This window comes from Lepus europaeus, chromosome 1 (assembly GCF_033115175.1).
Source record: "Lepus europaeus isolate LE1 chromosome 1, mLepTim1.pri, whole genome shotgun sequence".
Lineage (NCBI taxonomy): Eukaryota > Metazoa > Chordata > Mammalia > Lagomorpha > Leporidae > Lepus > Lepus europaeus.
Window position 1 is genome coordinate 38,363,513 of NC_084827.1, and position 20,546 is coordinate 38,384,058.

General features: G+C 36.7%; 1 protein-coding gene across 1 annotated transcript in view; it reads left to right on the plus strand.

The window, feature by feature from the left end:
* The window catches only part of LOC133762480 (cadherin-related family member 4-like), a 123,082-nt gene that overhangs the window by 17,588 nt on the left and 84,948 nt on the right, over positions 1–20,546 (plus strand). Inside the window, exons 6-12 of the mRNA XM_062195476.1 lie at positions 353–456; positions 2,273–2,418; positions 5,927–6,109; positions 9,722–9,813; positions 15,446–15,558; positions 16,414–16,559; positions 19,602–19,782. Of these exons, the coding sequence (XP_062051460.1) occupies positions 353–456; positions 2,273–2,418; positions 5,927–6,109; positions 9,722–9,813; positions 15,446–15,558; positions 16,414–16,559; positions 19,602–19,782 (965 nt within the window). The remainder of the gene's footprint in view (positions 1–352; positions 457–2,272; positions 2,419–5,926; positions 6,110–9,721; positions 9,814–15,445; positions 15,559–16,413; positions 16,560–19,601; positions 19,783–20,546) is intronic.

Consider the following 20,546-nt stretch of genomic DNA (forward strand, 5'->3'; position numbering starts at 1 on the left):
TCATTGCATTGTACTTTGGAGTTATGACTGAATCTGGAATTTGCTCAATTATTTTATTCAATTCCATCTATACTTAGGCACAAGGCCAAGTTACCCAGATCTTTTAGTGAAATTTAATGGCATGCAAAATGAAGCTAGTTTGAAATTTACAACTAATCTAGCTAGGAAAAAAAGCACATATATTTCTCTTAAGTACCTAGAAGAAAAAAGCTGTAAGAAACTTATTGTAAAAATATGTATGTACATATATATGAAGTTTAATATATATGGATTATATATATATGTATATATATATATCTTACAAATAGTATATGCAAGGATGTTATAAAGTCTTTAAAAACTCCTTTTTCAGGTTTTCCAGCTTGCATTGAGAGCAACAGATACAAAAGGTCTGTTTTGTCAAGGAACTCTAATTATCAGGGTTCGAAACATAAACGATGAGAAACCTCAATTTGAGTAAGTATGTTTACTTCAAAGTGCAGCCATAGGAGAATAGGCAAAGTCAACTTTTCACATGTGTTATAAATAATAATAAAGATGACATAGCCACATAGAAACCATTTTATGATTTTCTGTAGAAATTCCTAACTATACCCATAATTAATGCATATGCTACTAGAAAGTATGAGAAAATATTGGAAAGCAAATTTAAAAGTGACCAACATTGCAATATGCAGAAAGCTTTTGCCATGTGTCTTTAAAAAAAAATCTTTTGCTTTCTTTTCCAAAGCTGCTATATTGCTTTTTAATAACAACATTTGCTTTAAAGAGAAAAGCAAACCTTAAGACTTAGCTTGAAACATGCAGTATTTCATTTTCCTACCCTTGATGTATAATTGTAATATCCAAAAATGTTTGCAGATGATGAATTCATTTAGGAATCAAATATGCTACTATAATCTAAGAGGGATCACATACTTCTTACACGGATGGAAATAAAAAGAAATTGTAGTGTTTAAGTTACTTTTCTTGGGTCACCAAGTTATATCTTTACAGATGACCGAGGGAAGTAATTCATTACTTGAGTCCCCGTATTCACTATTAATTATGTTATCAGAACAGTTTAAGCAAATTTGGACCTTAGTTTATGTGATATGTGTGGGGAAAGTTGCAGCTCCCATTCACCTATCTTTCCAGTAGAGGGGCCATCAGGATTTGTTAGGTTTTAATTTGTTTGTTTTGCATCAACCTTTGAGATCAATTTTATGTTGCCTTCATGCCTTCCTTCAATATTGTTTTTACTTATTTAGTAGAATTTAATATTGGGTATTGCAAGGAATATAAAAATAGCAAAACATTGTACCTAAATGCCTTTTCATTTTTTGAGAAACATTGTATGCTCAACAACAAAGAGCAAAACAGAGAAGGAAATGATGTACAGTGGTCTAGAATGTAAATATTAGGAGTTACATTATCTTGCACTATAGAGGAGAAAGCATATGGGAGTGTGATAATCAGGAATGCTGCTCCTAGGTATGTTGTCGCCCACTTGGGGCCCTTTTCCTTTGGTTTTACATTCCTTTGAGGTCTTCCTTGAAGCTCTCTGGCATCCCCAGAATCAGCTTTCCTCCTCTGCACACCTGTGGCAAAGTTTAAGACTTCTACTGTATAGCATTACAGTTCCTCACTAGTAGTGGAAAACCTGCAGCAGGAGCTAAGGTGAAGTCCTCTGTGTATAAACTACAGTGGCATCTGGCGAGTTATCCATACATGTTTGATGCCTAGATGGAAGACTGAATAAGAAATAAATTTTTTTTTTCAGAAATGTTGTGGCTATTGATCAGGGACCTTAACCTGTGACAGGTGAGCAATGGATTTGCAAGAAGTGTCTTCATAGCTTAGTGTAATAAGTTATGGCACTGGATAGTATCTCGTCATGCCAGATAACAAGATGAAAATGAATATGTTTAGTCCTTTATGTTTGTTGCCTACTGTTCCATACACTGGTTATCTGGAATAATAGAGGTGCATTATTCCATTCTGCTTTTAATTTTTTATTTCTGAGGTCATGGTGTCTCTGATGTATGTCCAGACCCCAGAGATTCTATGGTTACAAATCGATGCTTATGAAAAACATTAAGTAACTTTGTACCACAAGTGCATTTCTCCAACATTTGAATTGCTTTGGAACTCAAAATTCTCTACAAAAGGAAGATGGTGTCATCACAAATCCAGAAAATAATTTGCAGGTTATTATGTCTTTGGTAACTGCATGTAAAGGTATTTGCAAATTTGAGTGTTCAACATTTTCATTTCTATTTATTTTTGTCAGGCCATTTCCTTTGAATCTGATTAATGTGACTGAGAAGATGCCTGTTGGAGAAATTATAGCAAGAGTAAAAGCAACAGATAGAGATGAAGACAGCAGCATCACATATTCCTTTAAAACTCAGCAAGAAGTGTTTCGTTTGGACCCTGGTAAGTTTTAGATAACTACTTCTAGCTTACTTTTTTTTTTAAGCATTTTCTATCTAACAGCTGTACTTTCTTTAAAACCTAGGCTGGTAGGGTGAGTGTTTGCCCTAGCACTTCATATTGGGACACCTGGATTCAATCCTGGCTCTGGCTGCTGACTGTAGCTTCCTATCAATGCAAACTCCAGTAGGCAGCAGGTGGTTGGGTCCCTGCCACTCAGGTCAGAGACCTGTGTTGAGTTCTTGGCTCCCACAGTTGGCCTGGTCTAGTCCTGCCTGGGAAATAAACTAGTTAGTGGATGAGAGCTCTCTCTCTCTCTCTCTCTCTCTCTCTCTCCATCTCTATCTCTATCTCTATCTCTATCTCTATCTCTATCTCTATCTCTATCTCTATCTCTATCTCTATCTCTATCTCTATCTCTCTCTCTCTCTCCTCAGCCCACCCCTCCTCCAAACACCACCAGTCTTCAAGTAAAATAAAATAAAACTTAGATTGGCAAAACTACGCTTTAAAAACTAAATATGGAGAAAGAAGCATACTAACTGTTATTTAACAGTTTCTATTTTCCTAGACATTGTTGTGAAATAGAGTGATCTACTGCCTTGCTTTTATTACTGGCCATCAGCTTTTGCTCACAATCATAGAAATGCTTCGTGAAAGCATTGTAAACTACACTGCAGAGACGTTATAATCTATCTCTGCAGTTTCACCTGTGGATAGCCTAAGACTTTTACTGAATAATCTGATTTTGGATGTGTGGTTATGGATATATTGAAGCAGAACTAACCAGAGCCGGTTAAGTAGGTTCTGTAAGGTGTTGCCTCCATATCGAAGGCTGGAGTTTGAAGTCCACAAAGCAGGATGTCAGGAAGAGGAGAAGATGGGTATGAAGTTGGAGAGTTTAAGGGCCAACTGGAACTCACAAGTATATGCTGGACCCCACAAGGATGAACTGAGACCCCAGCTAGTTTTTTTTTTTTTTTTTCCTAATTTGATGGGTAGAGTTATAGACAGAGAGAAAGGTCCTTGCTCCGTTGGTTCACTCCCCAAATGGCGGGAGCCAAGCCGATCCAAAGCCAGGAGCCAGGTGCTTCCTCCTGGTCTCCCATGCGGGTGCAGGGCCCAAGCACTTGGGCCATCCTCCACTGCCTTCCCGGGCCACAGCAGAGAGCTAGACTGGAAGAGGAGCAACTGGGACGAGAACTGGCACCCATATGGGATGCCGGCACCACAGGTGGAGGATTAACCAAGTGAGCCACGGCGCCGGCCCCCTAGCTAGTTCTTATTGCCAGTGATCATGGTGGAGCAAGTGTCCTGCAGAAATACAGTCTTTCCCCCTAGGCCTGAGTACTTACACCTGTTCTAGGAGATGGGTGAAGAAGCTGAGAGAAGACGAGTTGAGGCCTATGTCAATGGTTGTAGAGTAGATCAGCAAAAAGGCAACAAATTGGCTTCTGTTCCCTTTTCACCCTCCAAGTCAGCCAACAATCTCCCTTGTGGCCCACCCAAACCAGAAGCAGCCGGGAAATCAGACTCTGGGAAACACAGTTTGGCTTAGTGTTTTCTCTTTCTGGCTTTGTGCCTTGTAAACTTCAAGCTCCAGCATCAAAGGTGGAGACTATCTCCATTGTTTCTCTGGTTGAACCCTGACTGATAAAAAAAAAAAAATTAGAGAGAAATATTTCAAAAACAGTAATCCCGTCTACACAGGCAGATGTCTATTCACACTCAAATATCCAAAATGAAAATATCCAGGAAAACTCCCACATACCACAAAGCCATCATACGGATCATTCAGTATTTGAGATGATTTATTGGAGTTCTGGGAGTAGTTGGCTTTGTATACATCAGCCTTCAAATACAAATATCAACTGGAAAAAGCACATTAAGAAGGAACATGGTTGTAGGCGTTGAGATACAACCTGAGACACCAGCATCCCGTTGTGAACGAAGGTTTGCATCCTGGCTGCCCAGTTTCTGATTTGCCCCCTGCTAATGCTCCTGGGAAGGAAACAGATAATGGCCTGAGTGTTTGAGCCCCTGCGCTCATGTGGGAGGCCTGGATGGAGTGCCGCACTCCTAGTTTCTGGCTTTGTCCAGAGTTGTGGCCATTTAGGGAGTAAATCAGTGGGTGGAGGATCTCTCACTTTGTATCTCCCTCTCTCTCTCTGACTCTTTTAAATTAATTAATAAGTAAATCTTTAAAATAAGAACATACCAGCAAAGGGCAATTTAAGAGAAACAAAAACTTGGGAATTATGAAGACATTCAAGGTAAAACAGATGAACCCAGAGCAAAAATTGACAAAATCTGGGAGGGCTATTAAGTAGTGGCAGCAGGGGTGAATAATTATTTCTGTTTTTGCAGAAATTTTTCTAGGTTTGATCCTTGAGCTCATTTCTCATCTTTGTATTCAGTAAGAAAGTGAATTTGGAAGGTAGAGGCAATGAATGATTAAGGATTTTAATATAACTTGGTTATTAATAACTCTATCATTATTTTATATTGTAATTAAAATATAATATTATTTAGTGCTTTTTAAGTAGGCATGCTACTGTCTATGCTTGAAAAATCAGTGAATGATCATTTAGAGACTTGGAGGAAAATATGAAACCATTTTTAATGTTGAATTCTTTTATTTATTTATTTATTTTTTTATTGTTGACAGGCAGAGTGGACAGTGAGAGAGAGAGATAGAGAGAAAGGTCTTCCTTTTTGCAGTTGGTTCACCCTCCAATGGCCGCCGTAGCCGGTGCGCTGCAGCTGGCGCACAGCGCTGATCCGAAGGCAGGAGCCAGGTGCTTCTCCTGGTCTCCCATGGGGAGCAGGGCCCAAGGACTTGGGCCATCCTCCACTGCACTCCCGGGCCACAGCAGAGAGCTGGACTGGAAGAGGGGCAACCAGAACAGAATCTGGCGCCCCGACCGGGACTAGAATCTGATGTGCTGGCGCAGCTAGGCAGAGGATTAGCCTGTTGAGCCACGGCACCAGCTGAATTATTTTGATTTAAAAAATTTTTCAACTTATTTGAGAGGCAGAGAAACACCAAGGGAGATGAACAGAGGGGGAGAACTCCATTTGCTGGTTCACTCCCAAATGCTCACAATGACTGGGGGTGTGTTGGGCAGGGGTACGAAGCTGGGAGCCGGGAACTCTATCTGGATCTCCCAATCACTTGAGCCATTACTACTGCCTCCCAGGGAATGCATTAGCAGAATTCTGCAATGAAGAGCCAGGAATCGAACCCAGGAACTCCAATGTGGAACATGGGGATCCTAACCTGTATTTGATCACTAGACCCAATGCCCATCCCTAATTATATTTTACAATGTGAGCAAAAAGCAATCAGAACCTCGTAAAGGAATAGTTCCAATATATATAAAATTGGTTAACATCATTTTTCTCAAGCATGAAGAAAAGATATCATTAAATGAATTAACACATCACAATATAAATAAATTAACATGGGTGTAATAATTTGGTAGACTGTCATTTTATTTCTTTTTCTTAGTTACAGGCATAATTACTCTTCTTAAGCCTTTGAATCTTGACAAGCCAAATAATTCCAAAGTCTACCCTTTGGAAGTTGAGGCCAGAGACAATGGGAATCACTCCAGCACCTATGTGTTCACAGTTTCTGTGGAGAATGTGGATGAGCCTATTTCCTGTGATTCAAGTTTTTCGACTGGAGCAGGTATATTACAAATCCATTTGATTGTTAAGATCCATGAAACAGAGGCTGGCGCTGTGGTGCAGTGGGTTATCACACAGCCTGCAGAGCTAGCTTCCATATGGGCTCCAGTTCAAGTCCTGGCTGCTTCACTTCCAATCCAGCTCTCTGCTAATGTGCCTGGGAAAACAGTGGAAGATGATCCTAATCCTCTGGTACCTGCACCCATGTGGGTGACAGGGAAGAAGCTCCTGGCTCCTGGCCTTGACCTGGCCCAGCCCCAGGTCATTGACCCAGCGGGTGGAAGATCTATCTCTTTCTCTGCCTCTCCCCACTCCTCATAACTCTTCCTGTCAATAAATAAATAAATCTTTCTAAATAATTCATTAAACAATGTTAAACAAAATTTAAAAATAGGACATGAACTATAGTTAAGTTCACTTTTTTGAGTTGTGTAAAAGAGAAATAAGAGAACTGAATAAAATGGAAGATAAAACGTTCTAAAAAGAAAAAAATATATATAACCATCAGAATCAAAACAATGCAAATTGAAATTCAAGTTATAATTATGTGTGTAGTGGAGAGGGAATATAAATAATAATCTAAATGTTCTAAGTTTATTTATAATATGAACTAACAGCCTCACAAATTATCAAATATATGAAAATTTAAACAATAAAATGTAAGTTTCACTTACTAAATTAACCAAGATAACAACTATGGGGAAGAAAAAGCAGTGTTGTTCTGGGTATAAGGAAATTAACACTTTTGTAAGGTAAGAATTTTTAATAACCACCAACAATACTACTTTGGTAAACATCTATGAGTATGTAAAAATCTATATTATAAAACGTGAAAATTATAAAATTGCATTTCACAATTAAAATCTTATAAAATTACAAATAGTTCATGTTTATCTGTTAAATGCATATTTATACCTTTTATTCAGTGTTTTTCTTAGAATTCATCTTTACAGAAATACATAAAATTCATAGAAAATCCGTATTATGAAAAATTATGCATGGATTTCAAAGATTTTTTGAAGCTAAGTAAATTTATTTTTAAGCTCTATTTCCATGCAAATTTTGTAACAGTAAATTTCTGAAATAATTAAAATATATAACAGTAGGAAATTGTTCAAAAGATGGTATATATATTTGATGAATTGCTATCTAGCCATTAAAAATGAATTTTCAAAACAATACGGATGAGTTTTACATTCTATAAACTGTAAGCACAAAAGTTTCCCTGATTTTATGTACATGATAATGTGACATTTATAATTACACACACATACACCATTTTATATATAATCATTATTTTTTGTATAGTTAAAATAATTACTCATTGCAAACATTTAAAATTTTCTCTTTATTTTGTAGCAGAGAAACAGAGAGAGAGAGAGACAGAGACAGACAGATAGAGAGTTTCTATTTGCTGGTTCACTCACCAAATATCCATAGCAGTTAGGCTGAGGCCAAAGCCTGGAGCTGGGAATTCAATCCAGGCCTCCATTGGCAGGAGCCCAATTACTTGAGCCATCACCACTGATCCCCAGGATTTTTCCTAACTGGAATATAAGGAGCAGGAGCTGGAATGTGAACCCAGGTACTCTGATTTGGGAGCTGGGTGTCTTAACCGCTAAGCTGAATTTCTGTCCTTTTGCCAAAATTATTATTAAACACGTTTGGGATTAGTTTTTAATGTTCCTTAAATCTATAGGTTTAGCCATACAATTCAGCTTCATGAACAGAATTGCTATTATGTAGTTATTCTAATAATGCTCTTGCTCAGAGTGCTTGCTTATAGAAGGCTTTCAACTATCTAAATTATAATAGAGGTTGATTTCAATACGATTAAAATAGATACATTCCTGAAAAATTTGGTGTAAATTAAAATTTGGGGATCACATTTTATGCACATTTACTCTACTCATAAAAGAAGCTATTCCTAGCAGATTAGTGTGCCTTTGGTATGAAATGATGCTCTGCTCTCCTTGTGCTGTAGGAATCACAGTATTGAGAGAGAGAGAGAGAGAAAGAGAGAGAAAGAAAGGGAGAGAGCAAGAGAGAAAGAGAGATCTTCCATCCTCTGGTTCACTTCCCAGATGGCTGCAATGGCTGGAGCTGTGCCGATCTGAAGCCAGGAGCCAGGAGCTTCTTCCAGGTCTTCCACACAAATGCAGGGGCCCAAGCACTTGAGCCATCTTCCACTGTTTTCCCAGGCCATAGCAGAGAGCTGGATCAGAAGTGGAGCAGATGGGACTCGAACCGGCGCCCATACCAGATGCCAGAATTGTAGGCAGCGGCTTTACTCTCCATGCCACAATGCGGGCCCCATGTTTTTGCTTTCTATGATGACCGTTGGCAAACTTAATTGTACAAATATTTGAATGTACTTGAGACCTAACCCATAACGGGATTTCCAAGAACATCATTTGTCTGTTTTAATTTTGCTTGGGCCATCTGGATCCCAACGATTAGGTCTGCTCTTCCGGTTTGAGTGTGTGCTCTTTTGTCTCTGTTCACTTTTCGCCTTACTTATCTGTCATTTTAAAACCCTCTCTACTTCTTGTACCTTTTCTGTTTGCTCTTCACCCTGTTGCTCTGTCTATTCGGAGGAACCACACAACTAACAGCAAGACGAGAAGAAAACAGAGGTCAAGGCACACGGAACAAAGCAAAAGCCAATAAATTAGTCGCTTTCTCCACCAGATGCTGTCCACTGCTTCTCTTCTGTGCGTCTCTCACCACCCACCTCATCTCTTCTCCATCATCACATTTTTGGAAATGTAAAAGTTCCAACACACACATATGTGTTGTGTTTCTTCCTTTGAACCAAAAATGTGCCTTCTCATGTGCGTAATAATATAAATCTATCTGAAAGGGGGATTCGTGTTAAAGGGAGTTGTTCTTTGAGGATGAACAAGCAGAGTCTCCTAGGTGAGCCGTAGCAATGAACCAGCTTGCAGCACTGGCGTTTGAGCAGGCCTTGTCTTGGAATCACTTGTAGCTGATGTTCACTGTCCTTCTCTTTGGCCTCCCCCGATTATAGTGAGCTTTAAAAGGCACACATGGATCCGAAGGAGGTCACTCTGACCTGCCTTGCACTACAGACTTGGCTGAGCCAACACGAGTGGCTGAGGCCACAGCAGGATCAGGATGCCCTTCTCGTGTAGCATGTGGACTGTGCTCCTGGGGAGAAAAGAGAGGTAGAAAAATATCATTTTCTATTAAAAATAGAACACCATGTTTCTTCCTGACTTCACAGCCTGTGCTCTATTTTTTTGTGTACGAATGTGAAAAGGGATAAAGCACTTCAACATTCCAACAAAGGAATCAAAGTTGAGATCGTATCTTAGTGACCATGAACTTTGCACTTGACACTGAGCAATTACACGGCAACTCCGCACACTAGCCCCAAATCCCAATTTAGACATATGAAGCTGAGTTATGTTGACTCTTAATATGGATGTTAATGGGAATAAATATCTGTAGATTACTCATTTGTTCTGGGAAGCAGTACATTAAGAAATCTGCTTTAAGGGGAAATACTTACTGAAATAAGAAGCAAGAGGTAGCAGAAGAATGTTTGTTTGAATGTAAACTACTGTTCATGACTTACATGGTTGTGCAGGTGTTTCAGTGTCTGTTCCTGAAAACACTCCAGCATCTGCTCCTATATATATGATCCTTTCAAGAGACCCCGATCTAGAACAAGAAGTAGAAGTAAGTTGTTTTGATTATCACCAATCTATTTTCCTCCAGATTTGATAAAGAAAATCCAGCCGAGTGCTCAGTTTTCAATGAGCAGAAAATGATCTCACAGGTTTTTAAAATGTTCTTTTTATCTTATAGTTCCTCTAAAAGCGGGAGAAGGAAGTTAAACCTTTGATTACAGTAACCTAGAATAAAGTGATATGCCTTTAAATGAAAGCAATGGACCTAGAAGGAGTTGAAATCACTTGAAACACTAGAACTTACATTTGTTTGGCATTTATCTGATGACATTTACATACACTAATAAAATATCCTTTCATTGTTTATTGCTTTTATTTATCTAATTGGGAATATTTTCCTTATTGTATACACACTTTAAACAAAGTATGTTTTAGAGCTTCATGTTATTTCTGCTTTCTGCTATAATTATTCATAAAGAATGAAGAATTAATAAATACGTAATAGATGGTGAAATGGTTATAGCTTAAGAGAGGGTAAGAAAAAGATTAAGATGATTCATCACTGTGTTTTCCAGAAACTTTTATGGTATACATATGACTTATAATTTAATTATATTTGTAAGAAAAATTTAGTTTCTTGGTTATGTAATATATTATAAATCATATTAACACACTGAAATATTCTCCTTTACATTTATTGACCCAGTCAAATTCCTCTTAGAGCAACTAAGGCTTTTTCCATTTGGTCATGGTTGCTCTATAGGAGCTGGCTTATACCCATCACTCAGGAACACGATTGAAGTAAGGTGTGGGGAGAAGCCCTCTGAGAATGTAGTCTATATATTTCTAGTAATCTAATTATAATGAAGATTTGATCATATTATATATATATATATATATATATATTTTGCTCATGTGAATTTTAGGCTAGAAACAGAGACAATACAGGAAAATATGATTCCTGGTTTGGTAGGTGCAGAAACTCAATATGTGTGAGTGTTTGTGGAGAGGTAGAGGAAGTGTGTGTGTTTGGGGTGTAGGTTTAGGCTAGTATATGGCCATGTGTGGGGAAGAGAATGTCTCCATAAATATCAATTATAATTAAGTGTTCACACGTATTTTCTTGGTAACTAAAATTTATTATAATACTTAGATTTTACTATAGAGCTCATTAAGAAAGAGAACCAAGACAAAGACTAGGAAAATGATCAGTTTTAGCACATCAAAATAGCAAGGGAAGAAACAAAGGAAAGGAATTTTTCCCATAAGTACACTTGAGTGAATTTTAATCTAACATAAGCCAACTTTGGTTGTTCACGTAGAGTCAGTTAACATGCCCAACAAAATGGTTGTCATGTCTTTTTAGAAATAGCACTGGATATCATGTCTCCCAGGTTTTATTGTTCTCCTTTGAGCCAGAAGCTGGGTGTAATTTCTTTATAAAATCTTTCTCGAAATCTTTACCATATATCTTGAAACTGGTCCCGGTTATAAGCGTGGGTGATAACACGGAGAACATGCTGATGCCATGAAAACAGTGTCTTTGGCCAATGCAGTGTTTTATTTACCCCATAGAGAAAATCAATGCAATGATGAGATCAAATAGCTTCTTCCAAATAATTCAGTGCATGTGCCTCCTTTAGATACACTTTCTGGGTATACAAGAGGGAATGGCTTTCTTATATTAGAAAAATCTGTAAGTGCAACGTTAAAAAGTAAACTAATTATGAAACCAATGACAGCTATTTACTGAAAATGCTGTAATACTTAAGTACAGAAACCATTGGAAAAAGTACAACTAAAAATGTGAAAGAATGTTTAGATAGGTTTTGAAGTCTGGAACTGAACATAAATTGAGATTTTATTTTATGGGCACTGTCTTCACAGAATTAATTTTGGTTTAGGTCTTGCCAAAAAATTGCATCAAATCTGTCAGTTCAAAATTCATGCTTTTCAAATAATGTATTAACCATGTTTGTGTGTATATGTGTTTTTTTTCTTTTTTTAGTTTTTAATATTAAATTCTTCAGTTAATGCCACTGCCTACTTCAATTTGGATTCCCATAATGGTGTCATTTCTAAAACGATGGAACCTCTTCTGGACTATGAAATCAATCCTAAGGTGAGGCAAAATATAGAACTGAACGTGGAGACAATGCATCCCTTTAAATTCCCAAGAATAAAAGCTATTTTAAAAACACCCAAATTTAGATAAAACTTTACTGAATTTAGGTGTTGTATTCCCATATTCATCTAGGTCAAGCAGAAATTAATTTTGGAAGATAAATTTTGAAGGTTATTGGATTCCTTTTACTTTTCAATTATACTTTATTGCAATATCATTTCAATTTTTGTGTGTTTCGGCAGGTATGCATAAGGTTGGAGAAGCATTGTTTCCATGTTAAAGAGCATGGAACTTGACAATGTTATGGATAAATTAAAAAGATTATCTGCTTACAGTCTTGAATTATCTGGAGAAATACCTCTCTCTTTGATTTGACCGGATTGTGGAGACTTAGTCTCTCTTCTCCCCCTCCAAAGTCCTGATCAATTTAAGATTTACAAATATTTGGAAACAAGAGAGAGGTATAAAGGGATGGAAAAAAAAAAAACATAACATCACTTTTTCTACTTAACTGTTCTGGGAAATGGAACCATTTACATTTAAAATGTTTTCCAGGTTCTTTAAACATTTCTCAATGTTTCCAATGGTGGGATTAGCAGTCACGTAGAACATGACTTTTCTAAAGAGCAAATATTTTGGCCAGAATTTTTCTTACCCTATGAAAGTTAAAGAAAAAAATAATAAAATGCAACAACTATTCTTCAAGATCTAACTGGTACTCATTACTCAAGTTATCTGACTGGTCACACTACTTTATTCTGGTACTGCAGGATCATCTCACATATTCAACTTTGCTGTTTTCCACTCTTTTTGTTCCTTTATTCTTTCACTGGTTCAGATTGAAGTTTATAAAAGTAAAAGCCCCCTTAACACTTTGGCTTTCATTGCATCGAACTTGAGAGTTACTCTGGAAAGAATTGGAATCTTAGTCACCGACAGCCCTGGTAGACTCATTCACTTATTTAGAACCACCTGTAAGTCCTTCAGTGACCTTTTGCCTAAGTTCTTCACATGTGTGACATTCATAGGCACCTTGAATTTTATTGCTAAGATTCATAGTCTAGTTGTGATTATACAGAAAACCATTGACTTTTGTATCTATAGCAATTTTGATGAATGATTATATTTGGTTTTAATAGTTCATATAATGATCTTACATTTTCTGTGTTAATGTTCATAAAATATCTTTAGAAATCACAGCAGATTCTTTCTAATTGTTACAGTTGCTTATTTATGTTATATGCCTTATTTTTCTGATGAGTAATTTCAGAACAACATTTAATGTAAATGGTACTAGCAAGGATCCTTGTCATGATTTTAAAGGATATTAATGAAATATTTCAGACAAAAATGGCATTTAGTATAAGGCTTCGGTACATAATTTTTATTAAATAAAAAGAATTCTTTTCTTTCTACTTTGTTAATTTCTGTCAATAATTTGATGTTGGGTTTTATAAATTTTTTCTCCATCTGTTCATATGAACTTATAGTTTTTCTTTAATTACTAATGTTCTGAGTTGCTTTGATATATTTGCTATTATTGTACTATCTTTGTATTATGGCACACACCCAAGCCCATTTGAGATAGTTTTCAATATAGATTGCTTTTGTAATTTCCCAATATTTTAATTTAATTTGGGGAATTTGGCCGGCGCCGCGGCTCAATAGGCTAATCCTCCACCTAGCGGCGCCGGCACACCAGGTTCTAGTCCCGGTCGGGGCACCGATCCTGTCCCGGTTGCCCCTCTTCCAGGCCAGCTCTCTGCTGTGGCCCGGGACTGCAGTGGAGGATGGCCCAAGTGCTTGGGCCCTGCACCCCATGGGAGACCAGGAGAAGCACCTGGCTCCTGCCATTGGATCAGCGCGGTGTGCCAGCCGTTGCGCGCCAACCGCGGCGGCCATTGGAGGGTGAACCAACGGCAAAGGAAGACCTTTCTCGCTCTCTCTCTCTCACTGTCAAAAAAAAAAAAAAAAACAATAAAAAAAATTTAATTTGGGGAATTAAATCCTGATTCGCTGTCTCCCCTTATTGACTAAAGCTCATCAAGGTGGATTGTTTTCCTTATTTATGTATTTCTGACATGTGAGCTCATCTTCAGAAGGGTTATACATGTAGGGAAGCTACTGGGACAGCATTGGGAAATTGTCAGTATAAAGATGTCTATCTTTTGACTTTGCCAGATGTCCCTAGGTCATGGCTGGCTTTATATTGAGAATTCTTGGACCATATGAGCACTGTGGTCTTTATTCTCTTTCTCTCTCTCCCTCTTTGTGCACACGTGTGTGTGTGTGTGTATCTATCCCTCTCCCCCATTCTTCCTCTAGTTTTATATCGGTGGTACTCTTGAAGGATTATCACAAATTATTTTATTCTGTCCACCAACTTGGTCTAACCACAAACCTTCACTTGATAAACTTTCTCCCTCCTTTGGTTTTCATGCCAGTCTTACGCATTAGAAGGTAGCAACTCCCCAGTAAGGTTATTTTTAATTTAGTCCTTGTCTCTAATGAATACTGAATCAAGAAGTCAGTACTCAGGAAATATTGCTCAAATGAAAGCATGAACTCTAGCTACCAATTGTAAGTGGGTTGTTAAGACATAAAACATCAAAAAACAATAGGTTAGTTGGTTCAAAAGTGTTTTTATTTCATGCCTTCAGGATGCTAAGTACTGTGTACTCTTATCCTGACTTCTAAGACATCACATGCTTAATTTTTCTTCTACTTTTTTATCCAAAAACTTTAAACAGCTTCTGCTTTTATATGTTTTTCTTCTATTTTTTTCTTAATAAATAGTTTATACTTTGTTCCCTGAATAATAAATTACTTAAATGGTAATGTATGGTTAGTCATGCCAAATTTTATTAAATACTCTTGTGAGCCTCAGTTTCATCTCATTTATTTAAAATATTTCTTAAATAGAAGGCTCAATAAGATATACTTTCATTGGATTAAATGTATTTTAAAGAGTTTTTGTATACATAATAGAACAATTATAGAATTACATTTAAGAAAACAAAACATTAAAACCCTTCTTTCGCTTCATCAAACTTAGTAGTTAATACTTCATTAGATCACATTTCTTAATAATTTAGGGCATAGAATATCACCTCTTTTAATGAAATTTTATACTTAAGTTTCTAAAGTATCCATGATTTTTCATTTTTTTCTAAAAATAAGATGGCTGTTTAGCTTCACAAATGTTCTTCTAAACAATGAGGGTGAGGCTATTCTTTTTATTCTGGTGTCTCAACAATTTTAAATCTGACCTGTTGATTTAAATATATTACATCCATAACAATTGAGAAATGACACTAACTGCATGAGTGTATGAGATGACAAAAGATGGTCTTCTTGACAGATGACCTTAAGGTATGTTTTTGGGAAAGGCTGTATACATTCTATTCTTCAAACTTTTTAAAGTGCTTTTCAGTTTTACTTTTAAAACTGGTTTGTGTGTGTATGTGTGTGTGTGTAAGGGAGACAGCATATTTTAAGTACTCAAAAATAAATAAATAAAACCCACACACATTCTGTTCTCCCTTATTTATTTTAGCATTTCCAGTTAGTAATTGCTGTGAGAAGCAGAGAGGACCTGTCTGTGGAGTCATGTACTGGCACCATCACTATAAACATCCAGAATGTTAATGATGAGAGTCCCATCCTTACGTAAGCAATGAGTAATCTAAATATTTAAATGCTAAGATTAGACCACTGGAACTTTTTTATAGCAGGACACATACTGTTTTTTTTTTTATTTTATTTTCATTGTAAAATTAAAAAAATATATTCAAAGTGATCTAGAGGGCAAAATTGTATGAGCTCCATATTACCATACTTTTTACATGCACAGGACACCAACTCCATTTACAGTTTGCTCTTGAAACTGTGGAAGGGAATCATGTTCCTTGGTGGAATAAGAATCCGAAGCTTCCTGTTTTACTGCTATTTGTCTTTAATAAACAGAACATTATGGAAATGCAGATTGACATGTCCATGTTAGTAAGTCAATGTAGACATTGAAGGAAATTCGGCAGTAGTATTTAGTGATAACAGAAATGTTTCCGAATGTATAGAAATGAAAAGTTGGTTGCCGAAGAGTTGTAGTAATTTGTTGTCTGGAATAGTTTTCTAGTCAATAGAACTACCAGAGAAAGGATGCAGATAAGAAAAAACTTTTAAGTTTATTTTACTTTACATAACCATTCTCTAATATACATAACAACTCACAAAGAAAGGGGTTTTGGGTGGGGTGGGGGCATTGTTTGTTGATTTTGAAGGCCAGGGGTTAAAACTTAAAATATATATACTTAAAATATATATATATAATATATATATAATATGGAATTATATAAATGTACATATAAATATTTATAAATACAAATATTTATAAATACATAAACTTAAAAATATATATAATATATATATATAATACGGAATTTTTAAAATGAGCTGCCTAACATAGATGTAAAGAAAAATTTGTTTATACTAGTGATTAAAAAAAAAATCCCTTTTGTCCTACAGATACGTACCAGATGCACCAATAAATATTTATGAAAATCTGCCTGTTGGAACTGAGCTGGTCAAATTGACAGCGACTGATAGAGACATAGGGGACTCAGTACATTATGAGTTTGTTGGTACCCCAAAAGAATTTTCCATAAATGAAGGTATAATAGTGTTTTGTGGCTATTATGGTTATAAAACATAATATTAAATGCTTTTCCCAGTTTAAAATAAGCCTGATCATCATTTTGATAGGATGAAACAATCTTTCAAGTGTTGAGCGATATATTTAACGTGATTTTAGGAGGTAAAAAATGAGCATTCCTCCCTTCTCAGAGGTATGCACATGGTCTGCAGAAATCTCCCGGACATACCCAAATAGGACCCTCAACAGTGTTCTCTGGGATTTTCACACGCAATTGTTTCTGCAAAATGAATTTCCCCATGGAAACCAGAATTCCAGTTAGCATCAATTAAATGCTTATTCTATATCATATGTCCTCATAAGCACTTTGCATGCATAACCACCCCTTTGGGTTTCTCCTGTTCTGGTCCCCATCTAGCATTATTATGCTTGAAGAGGAGGTTGGAATTATAGCTCTCATAGCTGACTCCTGTAGCAGAATTCAGACTACTTGGTTGTGACACCTGTAACTCTACACGCTTTCCCCATTACCAGAAGTGAGGGATTCATGAAGCTAACAACAGAGGTATACATTAAGAGATGGGAGAAGGTAAAGTTTCTCCTTTTTCTCAGAGGTGATGCACTTTTTCACTCAGGAAGGAAGCAAGCGTATGCACATACTGTCTATCATATCAGTAGGAAGAGTCCCACCTCGGGAGTCAGAATCTGAGCAAGAAGGGAAGATAACTTGTCCAGGGGCGACTTGGTGAGGCAAGTCAGAACTTAAGCAGAGACAGAGAATAAAGGGTGCCCAAGCTGGGGTGAGGTGAGCGGGTGGCAGCACAATTAAGAGATTAGTCACAGACAGGGGCACTGCTAAAATGGCTATATTAAACGAAGGCTGTTTTCTCCTGTAAGAGATGTGAATTGCAAATGTAGAAAATGAGAAAACTAGAACGAACCATATGGGGATGAATTCAAATGGGAGGTATAAGAATGAATTTCTATTTTTCAACATGCACATATATATCTGGGTGTGAGGACTTTCAAAAGTTCATGGAAAATGAAATTAAAAGATAAATGTATGTTGGTGCAAAAATGTTTGAAATGCCTGCTGATGAGAGACCTTCAAAAAGTTCATGAAAATGCATGTTATGAAAAAAATGCATGAATTTCACAATTTTTGCACCAAAATAAACTGATCTTTAATTCCATTTTCCACATATACACATTCCATATATACATAACTATGTATAGTTATATAAATAAATATTTATGTAGTTGATGTAAAGCACAAAAACATTTATGCATTCTGTGGGTCTATCTACTGAAAGAATATAACAGTTTAGGAACAGGGTATCACAACAGCAATGAACTCACTCGAACCTGGACATCGATTTCTAAATACCATCTTCCCTACAAGAGACCTTAGAGAAATGGCTCTTTTGGGGACTGCAGCAGTCAAAGCATCAGATGAGATAGAAAGCATGAACGTGCTCAGAGAGAATGATGAGGCCATGTCAAGAAAACAGAATCAGCTTGAATTGGTTCTAGCTAATACTAGGAAAATTTGAATACCAAAATAAACAACAATCCTTGAAGACTATAACCATTAACTAGAATGGGGCACCATGGGTCCAAAGGGATAAAAATACGTAGATAAATTTATGCTTGTTGAGGAATAGGATGTACACATAATTTTAAAGCACCACATCAAAAAATACTAAATAACTGCAAAGGATAAAATAGCAACTTCGGAATGGAGAAAACTGACAGACACCTGCTTAAGTCACACAATTAAAGTTGACATGTTTGACAATGAGGCACACTGCTAACATGTCAAAATAATGTATTTCTTCTATGATATTTCATCAAAAGCTACAAAACCATAGGCAAACATCGAGCAAATACAAGTTGAAGAAAATTCTCCAATATTTTTAATCTTTTGTCTTTAAACAAGTCACAGATATAAAACTTTCCTGAATGAAAGGAGACTAAAGACACACAACAATATGTGATTCTGAACTGGATTTTTGCTATTAAAAAACCATTTAGGCAATCAGTGAACTCTGATCAGCAATCTTAGAGTTAGGTGGATTGATGCTGATACCCTGAGTTTGATAGCTCTCATAGGGTGAGCATGTGAACATACCCGTACTTTTAGGAAATGTATATGAAAGTAGTGAGGGGAAGTGGGGCATCTGGTCAACCACATACTCTCAAATTGTCCAGGAAAAGAAAACCACACAAGTTTGTGATTACCTAAAAAATGTAATTATACTAAAGACAGAAATCAAGAGAAAAATAAAGAAGAGATAGCTCTAGAAGGTAGGCAGAGAAAAGTCAACATTTTAATCAATGAAACATAAAAAAAATACTAGAGAGTAGGCTAATCCTCCGCCTACGGTGCCCGCACCCTGGGTTCTAGTCCCGGTTGGGGTGCCGGTTCTGTCCCGGTTGCTCCTCTCCCAGTCCAGCTCTCTGCTGTGGCCTGGAAAGGCACCAGCTTGGGAGACCAGGAGGAAACACCTGGCTCCTGGCTTTGGATTGGCGCAGCACACTGGCCGTAACGGCCATTTGGGGGGTGAACCAACGGAAGGAAGACCTTTCTCTCTGTCTCTTTCTCTCTTACTGTCTAACTCTGCCTGTCAAAAAAAAAAAAAATACTAGAAAGTGTCATCTAAGAAAACAGTCCTAAAATAAGAGGAAATTTGTGAGTACTTATTTAAAAAGGCGAAATAGGTTCCTGAGTAAACCAATCCAGAATGTCTGAAATCTGAAAATGTTCTGGTAGAAAATTAGATGTTATTGAAAGAAAAGTATTTGAGTCCCTAGGCCCAAGACTAAGTCAATGATGAGAGAATGATAACCAAGTTGCAAGCAGATTGTTTTACAACACCTTTTGCAAAGTTAACAGAGCAATGTATTTAGAAAATTAATTTTCTTCATTTTTAATTTGAAAAAAATGGTATTTATTTTCATTTTGTTTGAAAGGCAGAGCTGTTTTACTCATGTCACTGTTTAATTCATAGCTAACTCGGCTTCTGAATGCTCAGCTATTTTGCATCTGCCTGCTTTTTAGATTCAGGAGTGGTCACAGTTGCCTACCCTTTGGATTATGAAGATGCAAGCACTCCAAAGTCTTGGGTGTTATATTTTAGAGCTTATGATAATGAACGAATGCATTCAACAACCGGGACACTCACGGTGATTCTACAAGATGTGAATGACAATCGCCCTCAATGCTCACAGGATATTTACATGTGAGTTATGATAGCACTTGTTTGGCATCAGATTTTGGCATGGAGAAAAGTGGGAGAGAAATGAATGAATAGCCATCATACCATCTGTAGAACAAAGCAGAGCCTTCCATGTTTTCCCTTACTTTGTTTTCAAACCATATGCAACTTCTCTCTTCTTTGGTACAAGTGGACCTGCTTTATTTGTTCTTTAAAAAGTCTAAAAATTAAAGGTAGAAAGGGTTTCAAAGGATGATTTTGCAATAGTAAAACAATTACATTAAAAATCATGTATTTGTATATATGTATGTATGTATGATTGGATACATATATAAATGAGAGAGATGCAAGGTTATAATTAGTTTTATATCTTACATTAATTTAAAGATAGCTGTAAAACCACATGCAGACTTACCCTCTTTGCCCTGGCTTTTATTTTTTTTTCTTTTTTTTTAACTTTTATTTAATGAATATAAATTTTCAAAGTACAGCTTATGGATTACAATGGCTGCCCCCCCCCCCATAACTTCCCTCCCACCCGCAACCCTCCCCTCTCCCTCTCCCTCTCCTCTTCCATTCACATCAAGATTCATTTTCAATTGTCTTTATATACAGAAGATCAATTTAGTATATATTAAGTAAAGAGTTCAACAGTTTGCACCCACATAGAAACACAAAGTGAAACATATTGTTTGAGTACTAGTTATAGCATTAAATAAAAATGTACAGCACATTAAGGACAGAGATCCCACATGAGGAGCAAGTGCACAGTGACTCCTATTGTTGAC